A 21956-nucleotide genomic window follows, 5' to 3' on the forward strand; every position below is an offset into this window, starting at 1 on the left:
TGGTACCTGCCATGAAATATTGTAAGAATTGAGTTGTGAGCTGGAAATTGAGCAAACCAGAATCAAGGGTGAGACCTCATCTGGCAAGAAGCGACATACCTCTAGTTTGGAATGAAAGACTGAGATAACCAGGCTCGAAATTGAAGGCATAAGTACCGTTTAGAAACAAGGTTTGTGCAAGGTCGAGAAATGTTAAAAGAGGAGTGACCTAACTTGTTACTTGAGGCATTATTGACTATACAAGGAAAGGGTTAGTAAACCTGAGTAGACCATGTAGCAGCATCCTCATAGCTATGTTATCTTTGATGCTTACGAAAAGACTGCTTTGACCTTTTCCTGAGGTGCACGAGACTCGGAGAAACGGAGATCATGATTTCATGTCCACAAAACACCCCACCATAAACCAACCCAGTGACTTGAGAGAAAGATGGGCAGTGAGGAGTAGGTCAAGATGCTTGTTGGGAGGCTGTTGGAGAGTAGGTCAAATTGCTTGTCAGGAGGCCATTGAAGAGCAGGCAACTTAAGTGGCAAAGAAGTGCCACGGTGCTGTGACCGTGTGTCTCCCAACCTTGACACTCTTGGCTTTGCAAGCATACGTATTCGTAACCTAACTACTTAAACTATCTACACTTTTGTTAAAAATTAGATTGCATGCTCTACATGAGGACATTTGTCAATACATCTTGCTGTTTGAACAGTTAACATATCGTGTGCTAATTCAACACAAAATGAGTTGTCCACATGACTCACGCGTTCTGTCATGCTGTAATGACAAGAAGTGTCTGGAGTCTTCCAGGCAGCTTCCAAGGATCAATTAGAGTCTACGCACAGCATTCGTGCATCATTTCTCAGCGTGTACATTAACCGCAATCTGAGGCTTCAAATAGTAACACAGATGCTGGTTGATATGTGAGTAGAAAGTTGGTCATCGTTGCACTGTACTTACGCACTATACCAGACTTCAGTCTGACATAGCGTCATTGTTAGTAGCTTCTCAAACTGCCTTGATGTGTGCACTTGCTGGAGCCTGATACTATTGCTAGTTAGAAATTTTTTGATAGATATCCCTTATGATGCATGCTGTACTTGATCTTGATGTGTGTTGCCGATTTCATTCAGGACATGTTCTATCTATTCAAAAACATGCGTTCCAGCCAAATGGTATGTTTGCTGTATCATTGCACCCCTAATCAGTTTCTTGACATCACCAATGTGATTTTTATCCTTCTGAAGCCTACAAATGAACAGAAGATGACTTTTCTCAAAAGCTTGCTCAAAATTCTGAGCTAGAAGACTCTCAGAACAAATCTGGCTGGTGTTCAGTACACAAACTTGACAATAGCATGGCCACAAAGATTATCAAATACAGCAGTGACATCCCTGCCTTAGATCAAGAGTTTCTTGCCATACAATCTGTCTATGAACATACCACCATGCCCACCCCCCACCTGTACCATGTCGCTCACAATTGTGGACTAGACAGGGACTGCTTTGCATACATTTGCATGGACTACATTTCCGGCCAGTGGCTTGGTCATGCATGGCCATTGTTGTCTCTTTGGGCCAAGCTGCGTATTGCTTGGATTCTACATAGCTACATTTAACAGCTTCAATATATTTGTGACCTTCATTGGGAAATACCTGGACCCCTAAGCGTTGCCTTTTGCCAGTGCATCAAACATACACTTGCAGTGCTAGAGAGCTTTGGACCATTTGACAATGTGCTCGAGCTAACTCATGCAGTGAACAAGAAGTGTGCTTCGATGCTGGGCTATGAGATACTTCAAGCTTTCATGGCCCTGGAACCACTGGTGTTTATTCACAACAACATTCACATGGGTAACTTCATCTTTAGAAATGATAATCATGTCTGGTTCATTGACTGGGAGTTTGCAGGCTTTTACCCTGAATCATTTGAGTATACAACTGCAGCTTTCCTTTCTGAGGCCTACTGGAACCAGGTAGCACCTCTCTTTTGGAGAAGATGCCTTCCTTTTATTGCTGACCCATGTTTTGGACATTATCAATAGTGCTTTGGTGTCCCTCCTTAGCTGTTTGCTGATCTTTCTGTTCTCTCCCTCACAAAGGAGCACATGGTTTACATATTACATTGCCCCATACTAATTGCTCTCACTGTGCACTCAGTATCTTACGCCAGTCTTGTCCAATGCCATAATCTGCCTAAAAGCCAGTTTGGTGGCTATCGCAACTCTCAAGAGATGTTCTCGCCACTGGCGTGCACACAACCAGATGACAGTTTCTTAACTGACAAATGGCAGAATGTCTATCTGAAATGAAGCTCCATCATAGCATTTTAGTCTGTACTCTACTACTTTGGTGTCATTCATTTGAGGCACAAACAAATGTGTCAGCTCGGAACTACTTTGGCAGCATGCATGCCAGAGGTTGAGGTGAGGTGACTCAACATCATGCATAGTGGAACAATAAAACCTCATACATGCTAGAGTGCAACAGATGAGAGCTGTTCAGGTGAGATCGATAGAGGAAAGGTGAGCCTGAGAGGATGGCTAAACTGAAATGACTTCATTGCAATATTTGCTGCACTATTGGCATGAAGCATTTATAGGTGGCGGAATAGTGAAGTCATGCAATTGGCTGCACAGGTTCAGTTGGTGATGTGCATCTATTTAGAGCAAATGGTCTGCTTAATCACTGTAATAAAAAAAAGATTCCAAAGAGCTATATCTTGTTCAGAAGCAGGAAGAAAGAAGCTAGTTAGCAAAGAAGTACTAATGGAGTTCTGCTCTTACTGTAGTACATCCCAATGTGATAGTCCACCTGGTGCCACTCTGTGCTAGTTTAGATTTGAACAGTAGTTGGAGCCATAAAACAGTGGCAGATCCCTTTGATTGCCTGAGTTTTCAGCTCCTTGTCTGATGTGAACTGACGTTGACACACTACGAGGAATACTGTGTGGATCCAACAAAAGGCGGCACCAACGATGGTCTGGCGACGATTGCATTAACTTGTTCAGCTAGCCCAAATAACCAAGTGTATTAGTAGTTGTACAAGAATACAAACAAAGGTTTACCTAGCCCAGATAACCAAGAGGTTGAAATGGGGCTAGGTAGCAATGAAGGGGCCCTTTATATACTGTTCAGGTTGCGCATGGACCAGGCATTACCTAAGTGACTGTTGCTACGGCATCTGCTAGTATTTAGAGGACTCGGCGAGAAATGGGGGCCGGTGTGTCATAGTATATGATGTTGTCGGGCTGACGGGAATCAGATGTCTATTGCCGACCAGACTTGAAGATAGAAGGTCCGGTAGAGATTGGAGCACGGCTGTTTGCCGAGGAAGCATGATGCGATGACGAGGTGGCGGTGATGCAGGCGCATTTTGATGCGCTGATGCGGTCCTGAGGTGTTAGTGCACAGCTAGAATTTTTAAACTGGTGCCATTGTGCCAACGACATTTGGAGGGTCGTACAAACATGAAATAAATTGTAGAAAATCGTAGAAAATGGAAAAATAATAGGAGGCCAGGGCTACGCCCACAACATTGTCCCTCAACAATAACTTCTCTGAACTTGAACTGAGCCTTCAGATTTTCAAACACAAACCATTTTGAGGCAGCAAGAGTTATGGTCAACATGAAAATGTAAGCAAATACAAGAGGAACGCATCAAAAAAAAAGTCTGAGACCAGAAGCACCCCATGAGCTCTGTAGTTCCAGCAGCCTGGTGGAACTGACCTCTATTACCCTGTGACCAGTAGTCTTCTACCATATCTCTGTAGCACCCGTGGCAGTCTGCATAAGTTCAGCAGCATGCCGTGGCAGCCTACATGAATTCAGCAGCACATCATGGCAATATTGCAGCTCATCTGTAGATACCAGCAGACAGTCTCCCAGGCTTTGCACACTTGCTCATTGGAAATAGATTAATGGAAAAATATATATTAAGCACAATTGTATAGTACATGCTAATGTATGCTATGCTAGATTAATTCTGCTGCGTTAGGAGATAGACACAAAAGGTAAACCTATAACACATAGCAAGTCAGAATAATAGATAAATGATCTCCAGAGGCATAACTCACGTAAGTCTTAGAACTGCTATGCGTCCAGCCCAGGTAGCAGCACAGAATATGCGGCTGGTAATTTCAAATGTGCATCTGTCAACCGCTCTTCCTGCAATACCTGTGCAACAGCAACGAGCTTGTTATGAGGCACATCATGAGTGGCTCATGATATGCTCTGCGTAGCTACAGGCACCTGCAGCTATGCCTGTGCTAGATATTTCAAAGGCACGTTCAAATACAACATGCACCTGGTGCTCGTGTGCAAGCTAGGCAAGGCTGTGGCTGAAGTGCATGAGTGTGAGAGCATGACATACCTCAATATGCACAACATGGTGGTAGAGGTATATGGTGGATACCACAGTGGGAGGTGGATTGGCAGATCTTCCATTGTCTGGTACGAGCTCAACTTGACAACATCAAGATTATATAGTCTAATAAACTCACCAATTACCACTGCCCATAATCCACAAGATGCTGCATTCTCTGCTGAGAAAAGTAAGATAGCAATGGAGAGCCATGCTGTCTTCAACAGCTGTGGACATCTCACCAGCAACGCAGTTGTCGCGCCCCTAGCTCTTGTGGCCTGCAATACTTGTCATATTGTTCACGAGCTTCTTAGTCGCACACACAGTGTTGCTTTGCTACTTTGGGGTTTGTGCACCCGCTCCATGCATAATAATGCGACTTTGCTTCCCATAAGAAGGGTATAGGTATGTATCAGAAGAATAGCACTTAGGCAAGGATGTGGAGGGCGTTGACACATTACCTGTTGACTGACATCATTGACAGAGGCTAACACAGTGCAGTGGTAACGTGGAACAAGAGGAGAGATGTTCGGGTGCTTATTATTCTTGGCCGTGCCATCATTTGCTAGTTTAGGGCAGACACTCGCGTACTTGAGCAAGTGGAGAATATACCACCTTCGGACAGCGCTTCAAGCTTCAAGTGTCACAATCAAAACTTTGTATACTATTTAGTTCCATTCACTAATATTGTAATCATATGCTTTACATGAAAATCTAGCTTACAGCATGAGAAACTAGCCAGTTTTCTGTGGTGCATATGTGCTGTCGTAAAGAAAAGTTTAGGATAAGGAAAGTAAGTAAAATAAAATGAGGCTTAGTGTAAAGAAGATTTTAGGAGAATTCTAAAAGGTTACTTCTTAATAAAAGGGAATGGAGTTTGGTCCGAAGTTCTAAGCTAAAAGCAAGAAGAGTATAGTATGAAATACTTAGATTTGGTTTTTCCAATCTTTTCTTTCCAGGGTTCACTGGGTCAGCCTTTCAACTAAGCTATCCTGATGTTTGTAGGGGACTAATTCAAAGACCACCTACTAATTTGCTTGAGTATTCTAAAGCCTCACTTGCCTGTTTACAAGGGACTTTTTAAGGAATCTTAGAAGATGGGCTGTAAGGAGGTTTGGTTAGTAGCTTAAGGACTAGCTACTTGGGTTAGTAGAATAGAGTTTTTAGATAAGTAAGATAAGAGGGTAACAAAGACAAGTTAATGTCTTGGTTAACTTAATAAGCTTTGGCTAGTAAAGACAATTTAATGTCCTTAGAGGATTTGTATAACTTGAAGCAATCTGAAGCTTCCAATTTAGAGTTGAAGATCAAGAATAGAATTAATCTCTTTACTGCTAGTCTAATTACTGTAAGCTCTACAGGAGACGTACCACAGTCTCAAATAATGACGCCACTAGCTCTCGCAGTCTAGGATTAGTCAAATAGTGAACTTGTGCACTATACCAAGAGCGTTTCCCTTCAGGTTATTTGAAAGTCAGAGGCTCTACTGTGCTTAAGGAATTTCCTAGACTTTAAAGAAAGGAGTCTATTCTCTGAGAGCTAAAGAGCTCAGGAGATTAACTGCAGGTTTGCTGCTAGCTAAATCCTTAAGAAAGTGTGTGGTGCTTGATGGGTGTTCTTTTTTTTTGCTCTCAGAGAACCTCTCCTATTTATACCTTTCAGCCTGTTATTCTTTAGCCAATAGCAAAACTGGCTCTTTTATTCTACTGTAATTATTCTACTTTTATTAATAAGCATTTGTCTGTATTAGTCAGCCTTCTGTTTGTTTTACTAATGTATTGGTAAGTTATTACTAATGTTTGTTATAGTATTACTATATTTTGATAATTCATAGCTGTTGAGCATAGACTTTTATTACTAAGCATAGTTTAAATTACTAAGAAGCTGAGTCACATTATTAGCTGTTGATTCACTTTTAGTAAGCTTGAGTGTTTATGCTTGCTTTGCAGCTCTGAGTAAGCAGTCTCTTTTTGATTTGAATATCCAGCTTATTCCTTTAGTTTTTCTATACTTATAGTTATGGTGCATGACAGCGCAAGGCTCAGGAGAGCCTGGCAGCACTCAGCAGCCACTCATATGTGCTAAGCAGTGAGTGCAGACACAGTAGTAGATGCCTCTGCTACACAGCAAGACACTGTTTCTTGATGCGTAGGGAACATGCGGAAGAAGCCTAGTGGTCACAGAACACTTGTTTTTGGACACTTGCCCAATTCAGATCATAGTTTCTGCACCTGAACTTTGTCACTCGAGACCGCAATTGCAGCAACAAGTCCTGTGATTATTGCAAAGTCTTGTATTCATCATGGTCAGACTCTCCAGAAGCCACCACTGGCCTGTACCCCACTCTACATAGACATGGTGGCTCAAATGGCTTTTGTAAACATCTCACCATGACATTCAAGTCCAGTGCACAGATAGCACATGCACGTCACAGAGTGCACCATTGGCAGCAAACACATGAGGAGTTCTGGGGTAGACACTGACATCTCCAGGTGTGGAAACGATGACAGGCTCTTGTCAACAAGCAGCTCATAGAGAACTGACCCAGTCAAATGTGAGGAAAAAAAGGTGCTTGAGGCCAGTCTGGCACTGCTGCAGATCCTGCATGAGGTTGTACACCATAAGCAACTGCAGCACCGGGTGCTGCACATGCACCTCAAACCTCTCTAACAGGCTTGTGCACAGATCGGTGATGGCTCATTGAAACTTCCACCAGTAGTTCGCCATACCGAGGTCCGAGATGGAGAGAGAGTCTGTGCAGATTGGTGCTAGCTGGAATATTTAGCCACACCTGGACTTCCTGGCCAAGTGTGTGAGAGAGCTAGCAGGAGCTGTGAACTTGAAGGCTGTGTGCCACTTCTCACACACCCTTGGTTTTCAGATAGATGTGGAGGACAAGCATTGGGGCAGTGCATACTGTTAAAGTGCGACTGAACTCTCTTTATTCTGTGCTCCAGGGCCAGTATATATACATGTGATTCGGGACCTCTGATACCGCTATAAGACCTATGGTACTGTGAGCGTAAGCATGTATACTAAGCATGAGTAATCAGGTGTCGTATTACTACAAGATAATAGAGGAGTCATGTGATGATATCCCCATTAGTCCGTACAGAGCAATGACATAATCGCCCAGTTCTGACACTCCCACTCGACTAGTTATTGCCTAATCTACTGAAGACCAAGCCTAGCATAGACCGGAAACGCTCGAATTTCGTTGCACCAAGTGGTTTTGTTAACGTGTCGGCGATCATTTTGTCCGTACTAACGTAGACTATATCCACTCGTTTTTCTTCTACGTATTCACGTATGAAGTGATATCGAATGTCAACGTGCTTGAGCCTTCAGTCGTGAGCGGGATTGGCTGCGAGAAAGATTCCTCCTTGGTTGTTTGCTACCAAAGGTGGTGGTGCAATAGAAAAGTAACCTAACTCTTTTTGGAGTGATATTAGCCAGGCTAACTCAGAGCATGCCTCCGAGAGTGCCATGTATTCGGCTTCCGTCGAGGATCTTGCCACCGTCTTCTGCATCTGAGATGCCCATGTGACTGCTCCATCAGCCATCAAGAAAACAAAACCAGTTGTTGATCGCCAGTTATCCCAATTTTTGCCCCAATCTGCGTCTGAATACCCTATCAAACCTGACTGATTTGAGCCAGAGTACCAGATACGATACTCGGTGGTGTGACGGAGATACCGGAAGATGTGTTTCGCGGCTTCCACGTGCTGTGACGTAGGGTTTTGCATGTATTGTGAGAGTCGTGTGACTCCCCAGGCGATGTCAGGTCGTGAACCAATCATCGAGTAGATGAGACTACCAATCATGGACTGGTAGTGATGGCGGAGTGCATCGGTAGCGGTATATGTTTCAGCAGCCTTCTCGAGATGTATGCCTTGGGGCAGCAGTGTGCGGCAAGGTTTTGAGTTGTGCATCTGGAACCGAGATAGAATTCCTTCGGTATACGACTGTTGGTCGATTTCCAAACACCTGTTGTTTCTATCACGAGTGATCTGCATTCCAAGGAATGTACTAGCGGCTCTAAGATCTTGCATTTGGAATTTCTCTGCAAGAACTTTCTTCACTCGTTGGATCTCAGGTAAACTTGGACCCATTGGTAGAAGGTCGTCGACGTAAACTATGAGGTAAACTTCGACTTTGTCGTGATGATAAACATAAACGCCAGTGTCTGAGCGCGTGTGTTTGAATCCATTCTCGAGTAGCGTAGTGTGTAGCTTCTCGTTCCAGGTGCGTGAGGCTTGGCGTAAGCCATAGATAGCCTTCTTCAATCGACACACCATCTTTTCCTGTCCTTTCTTCACAAATCCTTCTGGTTATTCTATATAAATCTCCTCGTTGAGCTCGCTATACAGGATGGCCGTTTTGATATCCATTGCCTCGATTTCCCAATCTTCGAGTCCGGCATGTGCGAGTAAGAAGCGTATAGCTTCATAGCGTGCGACGGGAGAGAAGATTTCCTGAAAGTCTATCCCCTCTATCTGTGTGAATCCTTTGGCCACAAGACGTGCTTTGTAGCGACCATCGGGCTTGATCACATAAACCCATTTGCACTTTACAATTCTCCGGTTGTTCGGTCTGTTGACCAGAATCCATGTGGAATTTTCCTCCTGAGACTTGAGTTCCTCTTTCATCGCGATCTCCCACTGTTTCGCATCTGGGCAAGACATTGCCTCGCGGTACATAGTGGGGTCAGGCTGGTGAGCATGACATATTCATTGGAATAAATTCTGATGGAGTTGATCGTCGACTTCCATTGGAGAGTTTTCACGTTGTTCACGTGCTTCTCGTTCTTCTCGTTGATCACGTTGGATGTCTCGTTCCTGTTGACGCCATGTTTCTGTGGGCGGGAGGTCACCATAGCTGTTGTCGGGAACACGGCATTGGCCTGCATTCTCGCGGTGTGGTCTGGCCGGTTGTGGCACAGGTTGTGGTTCGAGATTCCATCGTTGCCTAATATCAGGAGCAGGTGGTGCTGCCTGATGAGATGGACCGGCTTGTCCGCTCTGACGAGGACGATATTGTTCTCTCTGAGGTGGAGGTTGTCCAGGAGGTGGACCGGGAACGAATGGTATCTCCGGATGCTCGTATGGTTCCGGAGTTGGGCTTCGATATTGTTCATAATGATCGGCTGGATCATCATTGACTTCGTCATCATCCTTTTGTTGCGGTTCGTCTTGCCGCGGTTGTGGATGTGCATTGTCTGGGGGTTGATTATCAGGTGTGAAGTCATCCGGACTGGTAGAGTCCGGGTTCAGCAGGTTGGGTAGGACAGGTAGAATAGGATCTTGAGATGTTCCAGGCTCACGAGGCCTTTCATCTTGCTTTGGAAAGGAAGACTCATCGAAAGTGACGTTGCGTGACACAACGATGGTCCGGGCAGTTGGATCCCAGAATCGGTAACCCTTTGTACCGATTTCGTACCCGACAAAGATCATTACTTTAGCCTTTGGCTGTAGCTTATTGACCCTCGCATCTTTATGTGTGTGGACGTAGGCTTTGCAGCTCTATACTCGAAAGTACGATACGTCCGGAACAGTGCCATTCCATTTTGTGATGGGAGGCTTCCATTGATGACGGCGCAGAGGTTGTCAATTGTATATGTGTACTGCTGTTTCCGATGCTAGCTTCCAGAACCCAGACGTCATGCCAGCGTGATGTCGCATAGCTTCTGCCTTATTCTGAATGGTCTGTTGCCAGCATTCTGCTCTGCCGTTCTGTTGTAGTGTCCGCGCCACTGATAGTTGACGCTCTATTCTGCGTTCTGCTAGGAAATCGTCAAATTCGCAGCCTAAAAACTCCCCCCCACGGTCCGAATGTATAGCCTTGAGCTTGCGCTCGGCCTGTGTTTCCGCCCAAGCGACAAATTGCTTGAAGGCAGAGAAGGCATCAGACTTCCGTTTCAGATACCAGACCAAACCAAACGAGGAATAGTCGTCGAGGGTGGTAAGGGCAAACTTGTATCCATCGAGTGATAACGATGGATATTCGACAAGATCCATGTGAATTAAGTCGAGGGGATGTTCTGCACAACTGTCAGACGCAGGAAATGCATCGCGACAAGACTTCCCAAATTCGCACCCATCACAGGGAGTATCCCTGGTTGGAGCTGAGATCTTTTCTGGGACGCCTTTAACATTGCCAGGTAGTTGGATAACCGATTTCTTCCCGGCGTGTCTGAAGCGACAGTGCCACAAAGTATATGGATCGTCAGATTTGACCGACATTAATGTTCCTGGCTTAATCTCACTGGTCCTCGTGAGGACTTCAGCTTCTAGCCAATATAAACCTGACGACTTTTCATATTCGCCCTCCATTAAAACTGTCCGCTTTGTTGGGTCTGACCCGTGGAGTAACTTAAACTTCTTGCCATCCATCTCAATACAGTGACCGTTATTGAGTGGCATTCTTGGCGCAAAGAACCGTTCTGCTGCTTCCGGTACGTATAATACGGTTTCTAACCGGATATGTTGAATTCGTCCATCTGTGAGACGATGTTGCAGAGCGATTTCACCGTGACCTTTGATTTCGATAGTCTGACCTTTACCGGCCGTGTGTGTATGACCTGGCTTAGAGAATTCATGGTACTGAATAAAGTCAGTTTTGTACGGTGTGACATGTGTTGTACAACCGCTGTCGACCATCCACTTAGACTTGACACCCGTAGCATAAAGAGAAACAGAGATGGATTCCTCCTCGATCTTAGCTACAAGTGGTACATCAACAATTTGTATAGTATTTACAGTCTGCGTGGTCGTTGCAGTATTGTCCTTCGCTTTGCCCTTTCCCTTTCCCTTCTTGCGCTTTCCGCCACTCTGCTGCTGCTGCTGCGTGTTGTTGCCGTTACCGGAACTCGAGCCAGAATTTGCCGGCTTTGTGTCCCAGTGCTGCTTCGTCGTGTGATTCTTGCGACCACACTTCTCACATTTCTTGTCCAGAAGGGGCGCCTTCGAGACGCGCGCAATCTGAGTGCGGTTCGCGACGCGGCGCTGTTCCTTCTCGACGATCTTAGGCTTGATGAGCGCCGCTGTGAGCAGCGTGACATCAGTCTGCGTAGTGAGAATGGTACCAGCGATGGTCTGGTACAACTTGGAGAGAGCATTGATCATCAGCAGAGCAAGGAGCTGAGGTTTGACCTCTATTCCTGCCGCGTTGACCTGGTTGGACTGCTCTGTGAGCGCGTCGAGTTGCGGGCCGAGCGCGGAGTTGTCAGAAAGCTGCACATTGAACAGCTTCTGGAAGGCGACAAATGCGCCTACCGCTCCGGGTTTCTCATAGCCGGCCTTGATCGCGGTCCATGCGTCCAGGGCCAAGAACTTGTCATCGACAAGATGACAAAGATTCTGCGCGATGTAGAGCTGGAGGATACCCAGCGCCTTGTTGTTTTTCTCATCCCATGCAGCTTGAGCTGCAATTTCCATAGCCGTGGGTGTACCTGTTGCAGCTACTGGTCTGGCAAGACCGGGGACAGGGACGGTCGCTGTGGAGCCGTATCCCTGGATCAAGTACCAGACGCCCTAGTAGTGCAGGAAGGCTTGGATCGCGTCGGACCACTTTTTGTAGTTGGTGCCATCAAATTGCGGGATGGTAGATGTGGCGAGCTTGGTCGGGTCAGAAGAGGATGACATTGTTATCGTGTACAAAGAGGAGGCGAGTGTATGCATAGAGAGTTTTACGTTCCTTTGGAGTTAACCCGACGTCGTAAAGGAATTCACTGAGATCGAGCTCGTATGATTCGGCTCGTGTCGCTTGAAGTGATTCCCAATCTTCTTCCAAGAATGCGAGATCGTATAGCTGATGAATTGGCCTATAGTATAGATCTTCAGCAATGTCTTCCTGGTCTAGGTAACAAGCGTATGATTCCGAATATGTGTCGGAGCTTGTGGGAAAGAAGATATGGATGACGTCGTCGTTGTAGTTTGTTAACTCTGCTGACACGTTATATGTCGGAGGTTGTTGGACGTAATTAAAGTAATGTGGTGTTAATAACAACTCGACGTATTGTTCATGTGTTGTTAACGATTCCCACGGAGTTTCTACGTCGTCTATGATATTCAGTCGCTGTCTGAATTCCGCGATGGTTTCCTGTTTTGTCTCTACGGTTTCAGATACCGTATTTGTCTCCTGAGAGGTGGTAATTGTGTACGCTGTTGAGCGAACCACTTATCCCAGCTAAGCCGATTTAGCCGAGAGGTGGATAGAGTTGGGATTGGACGAAGGAACCAGTTAAACTACGACGCTTGTTGTCGCTTAGAATAAACACACAGTAGTCAAGTTTCTGAGTAGAACTTTCTTCTAATTGTTACAATAGCGATGTATACAAAGTATCTATTTGTTCTCATAAAACCTAACTGCGTCAAAATATCTGTTCACGTAAACTGCGCTAAGCGCTTGTACAATCCGGGCTTTGTTCTTGCGTAGCCCTTTGAATGAGATATCCCCTATTCCTCTGCACCCTAATTCCCACTTGCGCCACTTCTCGTATTTGACGACGTTACAGACGTCCGCTAGGCAGCGCTTGATGCGCGTGAGCTGCTCGATGAGTCGGCGGAGATTGCGGACTTGGTCGGAGTTGAGGTCGTCGAGCTTGAGAGTCTCGAAGACGTCGATGCGTTTGAGCGTGCCGTCGAACTTTGGTGTGAAGATGCGGACGAGGTTGGCAGGAGTGTGCTTGTCGAAGTCGATGAGTATCAGCTTCGGGGCAATCGGCGTATGTGTCACCGATGGGATGGCAGCGAGACGCTGCTTGAGTGTCGGCTTCGACAGACCGGCGAGGATCCGTTCGCGCGCCTGTTGAATTTCGCGTGCAGCTAGATGCTGCTCGAAGTTGGCCTTGTCGGTCGCATAGCACTCGCGGAACTGTTCGCGACGTAGGTGCCTACCCTCGTGTGAGTTCGGTGGGAATGAGAGAGTGAGCGCTGGAGTCGGCGGGCGTAGTTCTTTGCCGCGGCGTTTACCATATGGGACGGTCTCGACGGGGTCGTTGGCGTTGCCAGAGGCGGGCGCGTAGCCGGCAGAGTGCTTGTACTGCTGGAAAACGGAGTGAGGGGGACAAGCAGGTAAATCCTTTGGCACTAGAAATTACACAGGAATGAACGCGTGAACGCTCTGTCTGCCACTAGCACGCAACGAGACTTACTCGTAAACTGCGTGGATAAACTTTGTTTAAACTGGGTGAAGGGGACCGAGGTTTCCCGAGGGGTCTTCTTCAGCAATGAGACTAGTAAAGTGGGGGTAGAGTGGCCGTGAGGCCGGGGCTCATAACCTGTTAAAGTGCGACTGAACTCTCTTTATTCTGTGCTACAGGGCCAGAATATATACATGTGAGTCGGGACCTCTGATACCGCTATAAGACCTATGGTACTGTGAGCGTAAGCATGTATACTAAGCATGAGTAATCAGGTGTCGTATTACTACAAGATAATAGAGGGGTCATGTGATGATATCCCCATTAGTCCATACAGGGCAATGACGTAATCGCCCAGTTCTGACACATACAGCAGAGCAGCGTAGGAAGTCTCTAGATGTGAAGGGTATCTGGTAATCAGCGAGGTGGTTGAACATCTTCAGACTGTACTCCAGGAGCTGTGCGAGCCAGTGAAGGTGCTCAAAGCTAGGGTCCAGGTGGCGTGAGAAGGTCTTGTAGACAAGATGTCGAATGGCTTTACACAGTTCGGGGCATGTGCTCAGCATCCAGGTCAGCGAGGCAAGTCGATGTTGAACACGATAGAACGGTAGAGCATCATGCGTGCAGGAGTTGACCGAGTGCAACAGACAAGAGCTGTTTAGGCGAGATCAACAGAGGGGAGGTGAGGGAATGGCTGGAGCAGGAGATCTCTGTTGCAAGACTACACTGTAGACATACTGTTGGTGCTGGTATGAAACATCATAGGCGATGTAGCAGCAACAGCTGTAGTGTTGTGCAATTGGCTGCATAGGTTTGGTCAGTTATAAGCATATTTCTCACTGTAGGTGGCAACAGAAAGATACCACGAAGCTCTGTTATTCCCGAAAGTGACGAATCCAGCGAATAATAACGCAGGATTTTAACACCCGGGCCGTGAGCGGACTCAATCTTTATAGAATAATTGCATCCGTCAGGGGGTGTTGAACTGAAGCCCCTGAGTGCGGCGTTGCGTTTTAACCCAGGCTGGTCTCCGCGGTCTATATCAGAGACGGTCACCCACCCACCGACTGAACATGGCGAGTAGTTTCTGCGTACCGGAGGAGCTCCTCCTCAAGATCCTGTCTTACAATCTCGTCTTGTCGGACGACGCCTTCACGGGACACGCCTTCACCGACTTTGGCGCCGGCGCGGCCGATATCCACTGTGCGTATCTCGCCGTATCGTATCCGCTCGCAGACATCACCCGCCGCTCGAGCCCGACGGCCCAGCTGCTCGTTTGCCGACGCTGGGCGCGCGTCGGCACGCCGCTGCTGTACGAGGCCGCGGTGCTGCGCACGCACGCGCAGCTGCACGCGTTCGCCCGCGCGCTGCACGGCGCCGCGCCGGGGCCCCCCGGCACGTTCGTACACCGGCTCCGCTTCGGTGCGTCCTGCGGCGCGTTCCTCGACCGCGTCGTGCCGCACACGCCGCGCGTACACACGCTCGCGTTCTCGCTCAACGCGCCCGTCGAGAGGGGCTTCCACTCGTTTCCGTACCCGAGCGCCGGCCTCCGCGCCGCGCTGGCGCAGCTGCACCCCCGCCGGCTGCTGCTCGAGCGCGAGGGTTTCTTGCCCAGCAAGCGTGTGGAGGAGATGATGTGTGTTATCCGTGGCGCGCTCGTCCACTGGGACTCGCTCGTTCGTCGTCCTTTGCGTCTGCAGCGAGGTGTCTCGGGAGTTGACGCTGCCTTGTTAGATCCGAATAGACTTCAGCAACCACTTCACAATGGACCAGGAGTTGGCTATCGCAATGTCCCACAGTCAGTCGTTGCAATACGTCTCTATGTTCGATGATCGTATCGCGCGAGACTTGGGAGAAACCGTCCGGCCGAGCTGTCTCGCCGTCGTTGCTCAGAATCCGAAGCTAAAGGCCATTCTGTGCCGCGGAGACGAACTGAAAAAGGAAGCGAAGGAGACATACCCTAGACGCGCTGCGAACCTGTTGGTGCATGACCCTGGTGAGTACAGGCACGGGTGCATGACTACGACAGCACTCACCTGGTCCCCATGCAGCACAATCGCCGAGTTCCCTTGGTATCCCACAAAATTAGGAGCTGTATCGTCAGGCCACCCCACACACGTATGAAAGGAAATCAAACTGCCCTCTGATGCCGATGCCACACTACAAATTCAGTTTCACTTTGCTTGTGTTGCCAGCCGCTGCCGTTTGCAATTACCTCCCCAGCTGCGCACCTGTTCTGGCCCGACATCGAACAAAGAGAACCCAGAGGATGTCTGTCGCAGAATGTTCCGGTGAATAAGCTCACCCGTAGCAGCACAGCCCATTATTTTACATCCATAACATACATGAACACTTGAGACCACGACATCGTTACAAAAAGAGAGAAGAGAGAGACAGAGGGGATCGCAAATATGCACACAAAAAGACGCAAAGGAAGACAGACACCATACCGGCTCCGAGACAGGGCCGGCAGCGTGTCGTCTGTCTGCAGAGCAGAGCTTCGGGAGTGTTGAGCTGAGGTCAGGGACGCACGAAAGCGGGGCATACCTATTCTACAAGATGACTACAATCGGCTTCAAAGATGCACGCCCGCCAGGCGCACGGTGGCGCCGACGGGCCCGTGGGGGCAAGCCTGGAGAGCGTCACCCTCCCACGGTCAGCAAAGCAGCTGCTGCAACGTTGTGGCATGGGCATGATCGTTAATTCATTCATACAGCGTGCCTATAGCAACGCGAGTTTCCTTGTCGTATTCTGGTCGTTTCAGTGTTTGCAAATGAATGGGCACCTACAGCGGCGCCTCCCTCGTGTTCATCGTCATCGGTGTCACCGGTATCATCGCCATCGTGCACAGCGGCACGCCGCGACGGCACTGCGACCCACGTCGTCAGCGTGGAGCTCCCCCGCAACCACAGGTGCACGCACCCTTGCGCTCCGTCCGCCGCGCGACCCCCACACCCCGCCGACACGCGCACACTACCGCCGCGTGTCCTGGGTGCCGTTCTTGGAGCACGCTTCGCATGCCTTGCAGGAGCGCACGCGGCGGCGGCTGCTGCCGCCAGCTGCGAGCTTCTCGCGCCAGTGGCGGTCGCGTATCCAGTCGAACCGGCCGTCAAACTCGATCTTCTCGCGGAGGGCGAGGCCGCGCAGGAGGCGGCGGAGGCCCTCGTAGTCGGGGAGGTCGTAGTACTCGAGGCCGCGCACGTAGCGGTAGAACGTCTGGAGCTCCTCAGGGAGCTTCACGGTGAGGATCTCCATCGTCTCGACCTTTTTGGCGCGTATGAGGTCCCAGGTGGCGCGGGTGGTCGGGCCGCGGATCTTGCGCCACGGCAGGCTGCCGCGCAGGAAGTAGAGCAGCATGTATGCGAGCGACTCGAGGTCGTCGCGCCGTGAAGCCTCTGGAAGAGCGTGTCAGTGACGGCTACACAGTCACAAGTTCGCCACAGCGTGGCAGATGAAGGCGCTGCCTCCGTGGCAGCCTCAATACGTGATGTAAGAGCCCTGGACGACCTGCTGCAACGATGCCAGCGAGACGGGTTGGGGTGGTCGGGCGATGTTTGCCAATGAGCATGCAGCACGCCGCGGGAGCTGTCACCCGATCTTGCTACCCGATCTTGTTGATGGCAGATGGGCGCTAAAGAGTCTCACTACGCCCATCGAGACAACCCAGCCAGCTGACAAGGTGGCAGCATGCAGCAATGCGTCGTACGAGACATGCATACAGCCACTGAGCGAGGCTACATCGCCACCTCCACTTTCCTGTTCGCAGAGCAACCGAAGCATGAATGCGCGTGTGTACTCACCAACGCCGTCGTGGGTGTGTATGGAGGCAAACAGTGACGTGCCGACTCCGTGATGATCGTCTTGATGGTATGGGATGTGCTCTCCGGAGAGAGGGTCTCGGTAGCGTTTTGCGAGCCCAAAGTCGATGACGTTCACACACGACTCTGCGGGGTCGCGCGAGGACATGACAAAGTTGGCGGGTTTGATGTCACGGTGTATAAGCCCTCTAGAGTGTATGTACTCTATCCGGTCGAGCTGCACAAAGATGTTAAGGGAGGCGGGTGGCACAGGGAGTGGCAGGACGCACGAGTTGGACACCAAGCATGAGAACGGTCTTGAGGGAAAAGTAGCGGTTGCAGGTCTGGAAGAGATCTTCGAGAGAGGGACCGAGGAGGTCGACGACCATGACGTTGTAGTCGCCCGACTTGCCGGCCCACATCACCCATGGAACACCGGGGCCGCCTTGAAGTGAACGGTAGATCTTGGTCTCTTGCTGGAGTGGCGACGACCTGGCAATGGCGGGCTCGATTTTGATGGCGACCTCCTTGCCGGCAATTTTGTGCACGCCTTGGTATACGGTGCCGCATCCGCCTACCGCGACTTCTTCGCCGAGCAGGTACTTTCCGCCGAACGTGTATTCCATGGTGGGGCTGGTGGGACCTGGTGGGGGGAATAGACGAGAATTTTTGGCAGAAAACGCGTCAAAGGCCGGTGGGGCAACCGTGAACGAGTCGCTGCGAGCAGAGCTGAGAGGGCGGCGGACGGTGCCGGGCAAGACGCGGGCGTGGATGGGGACGACGTGAGAGTGGTTCGCCGCAAGAGCCAACGACGGTTCGATTCTCTTGACGGGGTGATTATATAAGCCGCTCGCACGTGCGAAGATGCGAACCGGCGGACGTCATAACGAGTGTCAATCATTCGTTTATCTGCGTCGATTCGTGCACGAGGCAGAGTTTTGAGTTTACCCGAGACATTGAAAGACAAGTCAAGGACCTAGACCAGTAAGCAACCCAACCTAGGCTAGTAAGCATCACAACCTAGGCCAGTAAGCATCACAACCTAGGCTCTCCGCAGTATCTTTCACCAGCGCCACGAGGGCACGCGCCTGTGCGTTGCTTGCTACCACCATGTCCGCCCCTGGTACATCCACCGTTCGCTTATCAGCTTTCTTGGTTGCTGCATGGCTCGAGCTTTCGCTATCAGAACTGCGTTGCAGTACCGGTGCGGCGGTAGTAGGCCGAGCCGGTGATCATGGACTTCTTTTCACGCAACTCGCTGGCCTTATAACGGCTAACTTAACCATTTTTATGGAGACGATGCCCGCATTTGCCCAGACATCGCGCCCAAGTTTATGATCCTCGAGCCACGGCCCGACTGACCGGCCTGCAACGTTCTTCCTCCGCCAGAGCTTATCGTCGCCGTCGCACTAGTACTGACCTCTGGCGCCACATTGTGACCATTGCTTGCTTAGCCGCCACAGCTGTGGGGCCTGCCGATGACTGTCGGCCTTGCCTTAGGCCTCAGCGCTCCCCGAGGTTGAACAAGGTTTGCAGCACTGCCAGGATGAGTCAGCAAACAAACGTCTCCACCTCCACCGCGCCCCAGCTCCCAGATTGGTAACATGAGCACGGCCTTAGCCCTTCGCTGACTCTCCCACGTCGGTCCCGCCACTCGGTGGTGCCGTTCGACTCCTGAAGACGAGTCCAGTTTTGTAATAGGAGCACGGTACCGGCCACGCGTTTCACGGGCTTAGCCTATCGGTCAGTCACGTGCAATCTGAATTTGACTTGTCGGCCAACTTCGCCATTGCTGTCGTTTCAGAGTTCAAGTCCAAGCTCTTTGACTCAACCGCTTCGTCCATTGCCCGAGAACGACGGCTCAGCACAACTCTGTCTAGGCGCCTGGCGTCGTTATAAGCGCCGGCAGGTGGCCGCGGCAGCTGTGCGCATGGCAGGTGTGCCCATATCTGGCTGTCTCGTAATACGTATAGGCAGACGTATTATGCAGCCTTTTCCTCCGGGACTCCTCTCCGGCCATGAACCCACCAATCCTCGGCCTGCGCGGGTGAGGAGCGCGGGAGCGATCGTCGCGCGCGCGGAAAGGCCGAAGTCGTTCGGGATTGGCTGAGGGCGCCACCCCGCCGCGCTCAGTCAGCGGAGCACTTGCGCAAGCAATGCAATGCCGTTCGCACTCGGACGCGACATCATTAATCACGACTCGTTTGCGCGTGGCTTACTGAGACCGCGTCGCGCTCGTTTCGCAAAACATATATAACGCTCCGAAGACGAGGGGCGAGTCCCCACCGTCTCTCCCGTACCCTCACCCGCCCTCCAAATGGCCCCCGCGTTGATACGTGACGCTTTCGTAGGCGACGTCCTCTACCATGTCTCGGGTCACCGCCTCTTCCAGCACCCAGAGGACCGCCCGGGCTTCACCATCCCTATCCCACCAAGGTCAATCAAAAGCTCCAGGAGCGGATCTGCATCCCCCTCGAACCTCGAAACAGCCACGGCCATCGAACGACCCGACGACGAAGAATCCCGGTTACCTCGCGTTGACTCTGACCAGAGTACCATAGCTGTGCCAGAAGCCTCGGAAGAGCAGAGGCCAGCACGGCGGAAGGCTGCCGAGGTCGAAGAAGGCGATCTCGCCGGGGAGAAGGAAAAGGCCTCGGTACAGCAAGAAATTGCCGAATCTCGCATAGTAGAGTGGTACGGACCAGACGATCCAGAAGACCCGCAGAACGTACGTCTTCCTTTCCTACGCCTGTTCTCTATTTATGACATGCCGCCCCCAGTGGTCCACCGCCAAGAAGTCCTTCGTCACGTTCGAGATCTGCATGCTCACCTTCAGCGTGTACATCGGCTCCGCGATCTACTCCCCCGGCATCGGCGAGATCGCGGAGCAGTTCGGGGTCTCGTCCGTCGCGGCGACGCTCGGCCTCACGCTCTTCGTCGTCGGCTACGGCATCGGGCCGATGTTCCTCAGCCCGCTCTCGGAGATCCCGCAGTTCGGGCGCACGACGGTGTACATCGTCACCCTCGCGCTCTTCGTCGTGCTTCAGGTGCCGACGGCGCTCGCGAAGAACCTCGGCGCGCTCCTCCCGCTGCGCTTCCTCGCCGGCTTCGCGGGCTCGCCCGCGCTCGCTACCGGCGGCGCGACCCTCAGCGACATGTGGGCCCCCGAGTACCGCGCGGTCGTCATCGGCCTGTGGAGCGTCGCGGCCGTGAGCGGGCCCGTGCTCGGGCCAACCGTCGGTGGCTTCGCGGCGCAGAGCGAGAGTTGGACGTGGACGATCTGGATCCTGCTGTGGTTGAGTGGAGCGGCGCTCGCCTTCCTGACGTTCTTCCTCCCGGAGACATCAGCATCAGCGTAAGTGCATCTGTCGTCTAAGCTCAAAGCATGCGACTTACTGTACCGTGTCCGCAGATTGCTATATCGCCGTGCAGCGCGCCTCCGCCGCGTCACTGGCGACAAGCAGCTCAAATCCCAGGGCGAGATCGAGGCGGAGCACATGACGGTTGGCGACGTCGCGATGATGACCCTCGTCCGACCGTTCATCCTCATGTTCGTCGAACCGATCGTTGCCTTCTGGAACATCTATATTGCCCTGGTCTATGGCATCCTCTACATTTTCATCGAGTCTTTCAGGGTCGTCTTCGTCGAAAAGCACGGGTTCAACCTTGGGGAGAACGGGCTGGCGTTCCTCGTAAGTCTTACGTCGTACCGAGTACAGCGCGATAAACTTAACGAATCACTCGTAGGGCTTGTTTGTCGGCTCTATCCTTACATACGCAGTCTTCGCCCCCTACGCTGTCAAGGTCCTGAAGCCGAGGTTCCTCGACGGCAGTACGTGTTTCCACACCTTCTTTGCATGCCCAACATCGCTAACCGTATCCCAGCCTTCGTCCCAGAGATGCGCCTGCCCATCGCCTTCGTCGCCTCGGTCTTCCTTCCGATCTCGATGTTCTGGTTCGGATGGACGAGCTCCGCGAGCGTGCACTGGATCGTGCCGATCATCGCCTCCGCCTTCTTCTCCGCGGGGACGTACCTGCTCTTCCAGGCGGGCCTGAACTACCTCTCGGACTGCTACCCGCGCTACATCGCGTCGGTGCTCGCCGGCAACGACTTTTTCCGCTCGATGGTCGGCGCGGCGTTCCCGCTCTTCAGCACGGCGTTCTTCCACAACCTCGGCGTCGGCCCTGCGTGCAGCCTCCTCGGCGGGATTGCGATCCTGATGCTGCCTATCCCGTACATTATGTGAGCGACGTCGTCATTCTTGTTCTGAGGCGAAAATGCTGACCTGTGTTGCGTAGGTATCGCTACGGCGCACACATTCGCTCCTGGAGCAAGTACGCCGACTAGATCTTTTTTCCTCACGACCAGCTACTACGTATTTTCTTTCACTCACGCACTTGTCATTGCATTTCACGAAACTCTCCCGCATGATCCACACGACCCACGCGCCATGCTTACGTAGACACTACTGTATCGATACTGAGGTCACCGCATTTACTAGACTTGATCATACTAGGTTTATGTCATCTGGAACTCATGGCTGTATCCAATTAATCTTATGCTATGTAGTAGACCATAATAGATGAAACCTTGTCATTCTCGACCTGAAAAGCCGGGTGAGATTTGTCATGGATGCTGCGGCTTCCGGTCTCACGTGACAGAGCGTGC

The 21956-nt window shown here is 50.7% G+C and overlaps 5 protein-coding genes across 5 annotated transcripts; 3 read left to right on the forward strand and 2 right to left on the reverse strand.

Moving 5' to 3' along the window:
- Positions 1 to 1073: 1073 nt before the first annotated feature.
- Positions 1074 to 2030, forward strand: PHACADRAFT_165864 (uncharacterized protein; the record flags this gene model as incomplete). The annotated part of the gene is made up of 3 exons (XM_007400360.1): positions 1074 to 1161; positions 1249 to 1572; positions 1693 to 2030. The coding sequence occupies 3 exons, from the start codon at positions 1074 to 1076 to the stop codon at positions 2028 to 2030; spliced, it is 750 nt and encodes a 249-aa protein (XP_007400422.1).
- A 10661-nt stretch (positions 2031 to 12691) lies between these two features.
- PHACADRAFT_200095 (uncharacterized protein) lies at positions 12692 to 14056 on the reverse strand (the record flags this gene model as incomplete). The annotated part of the gene is made up of 3 exons (XM_007400361.1): positions 12692 to 13437; positions 13503 to 13566; positions 13862 to 14056. 3 exons carry the CDS (start codon positions 14054 to 14056, stop codon positions 12692 to 12694), a joined length of 1005 nt encoding a protein of 334 aa, XP_007400423.1.
- Positions 14057 to 14563: 507 nt separating this feature from the next.
- On the forward strand, positions 14564 to 15579 carry PHACADRAFT_32265 (uncharacterized protein; the record flags this gene model as incomplete). Its single annotated transcript, XM_007399935.1, has 3 exons — positions 14564 to 15194; positions 15235 to 15486; positions 15542 to 15579. The coding sequence occupies 3 exons, from the start codon at positions 14564 to 14566 to the stop codon at positions 15577 to 15579; spliced, it is 921 nt and encodes a 306-aa protein (XP_007399997.1).
- Positions 15580 to 15866: 287 nt separating this feature from the next.
- Positions 15867 to 18103, reverse strand: PHACADRAFT_129142 (uncharacterized protein). Its single transcript, XM_007400362.1, has 4 exons — positions 17578 to 18103; positions 17291 to 17525; positions 16038 to 16885; positions 15867 to 15988 (listed from the first exon to the last, which is right to left on the reverse strand). The coding sequence occupies exons 1-3, from the start codon at positions 17911 to 17913 to the stop codon at positions 16464 to 16466; spliced, it is 993 nt and encodes a 330-aa protein (XP_007400424.1). The 5' UTR covers positions 17914 to 18103; the 3' UTR covers positions 15867 to 15988; positions 16038 to 16463.
- Positions 18104 to 19065: 962 nt separating this feature from the next.
- PHACADRAFT_213133 (uncharacterized protein) lies at positions 19066 to 21895 on the forward strand. The gene is made up of 6 exons (XM_007400363.1): positions 19066 to 20015; positions 20068 to 20642; positions 20700 to 20979; positions 21035 to 21119; positions 21173 to 21530; positions 21587 to 21895. The coding sequence occupies exons 1-6, from the start codon at positions 19605 to 19607 to the stop codon at positions 21633 to 21635; spliced, it is 1758 nt and encodes a 585-aa protein (XP_007400425.1). The 5' UTR covers positions 19066 to 19604; the 3' UTR covers positions 21636 to 21895.
- The last annotated feature ends 61 nt before the right edge of the window (positions 21896 to 21956 follow it).

This window comes from Phanerochaete carnosa (assembly GCF_000300595.1).
Source record: "Phanerochaete carnosa HHB-10118-sp unplaced genomic scaffold PHACAscaffold_10, whole genome shotgun sequence".
NCBI lineage: Eukaryota > Fungi > Basidiomycota > Agaricomycetes > Polyporales > Phanerochaetaceae > Phanerochaete > Phanerochaete carnosa.

Coding starts and splice junctions, on each gene's coding strand:
- PHACADRAFT_129142 (XM_007400362.1), bottom strand. CDS start 17,913: ATGGAATACACGTTCGGCGGAAAGTACCTGCTCGGCGAAGAAGTCGCG. Junction 17,526..17,577: donor TCATGCTTGGTGTCCAACTC/GTGCGTCCTGCC, acceptor ATCTTTGTGCAG/CTCGACCGGATAGAGTACAT. Junction 16,886..17,290: donor ACACACCCACGACGGCGTTG/GTGAGTACACAC, acceptor ACGCTCTTCCAG/AGGCTTCACGGCGCGACGAC.
- PHACADRAFT_213133 (XM_007400363.1), top strand. CDS start 19,605: ATGGCCCCCGCGTTGATACGTGACGCTTTCGTAGGCGACGTCCTCTAC. Junction 20,016..20,067: donor ATCCAGAAGACCCGCAGAAC/GTACGTCTTCCT, acceptor TGCCGCCCCCAG/TGGTCCACCGCCAAGAAGTC. Junction 21,531..21,586: donor CTGCCTATCCCGTACATTAT/GTGAGCGACGTC, acceptor TGTGTTGCGTAG/GTATCGCTACGGCGCACACA.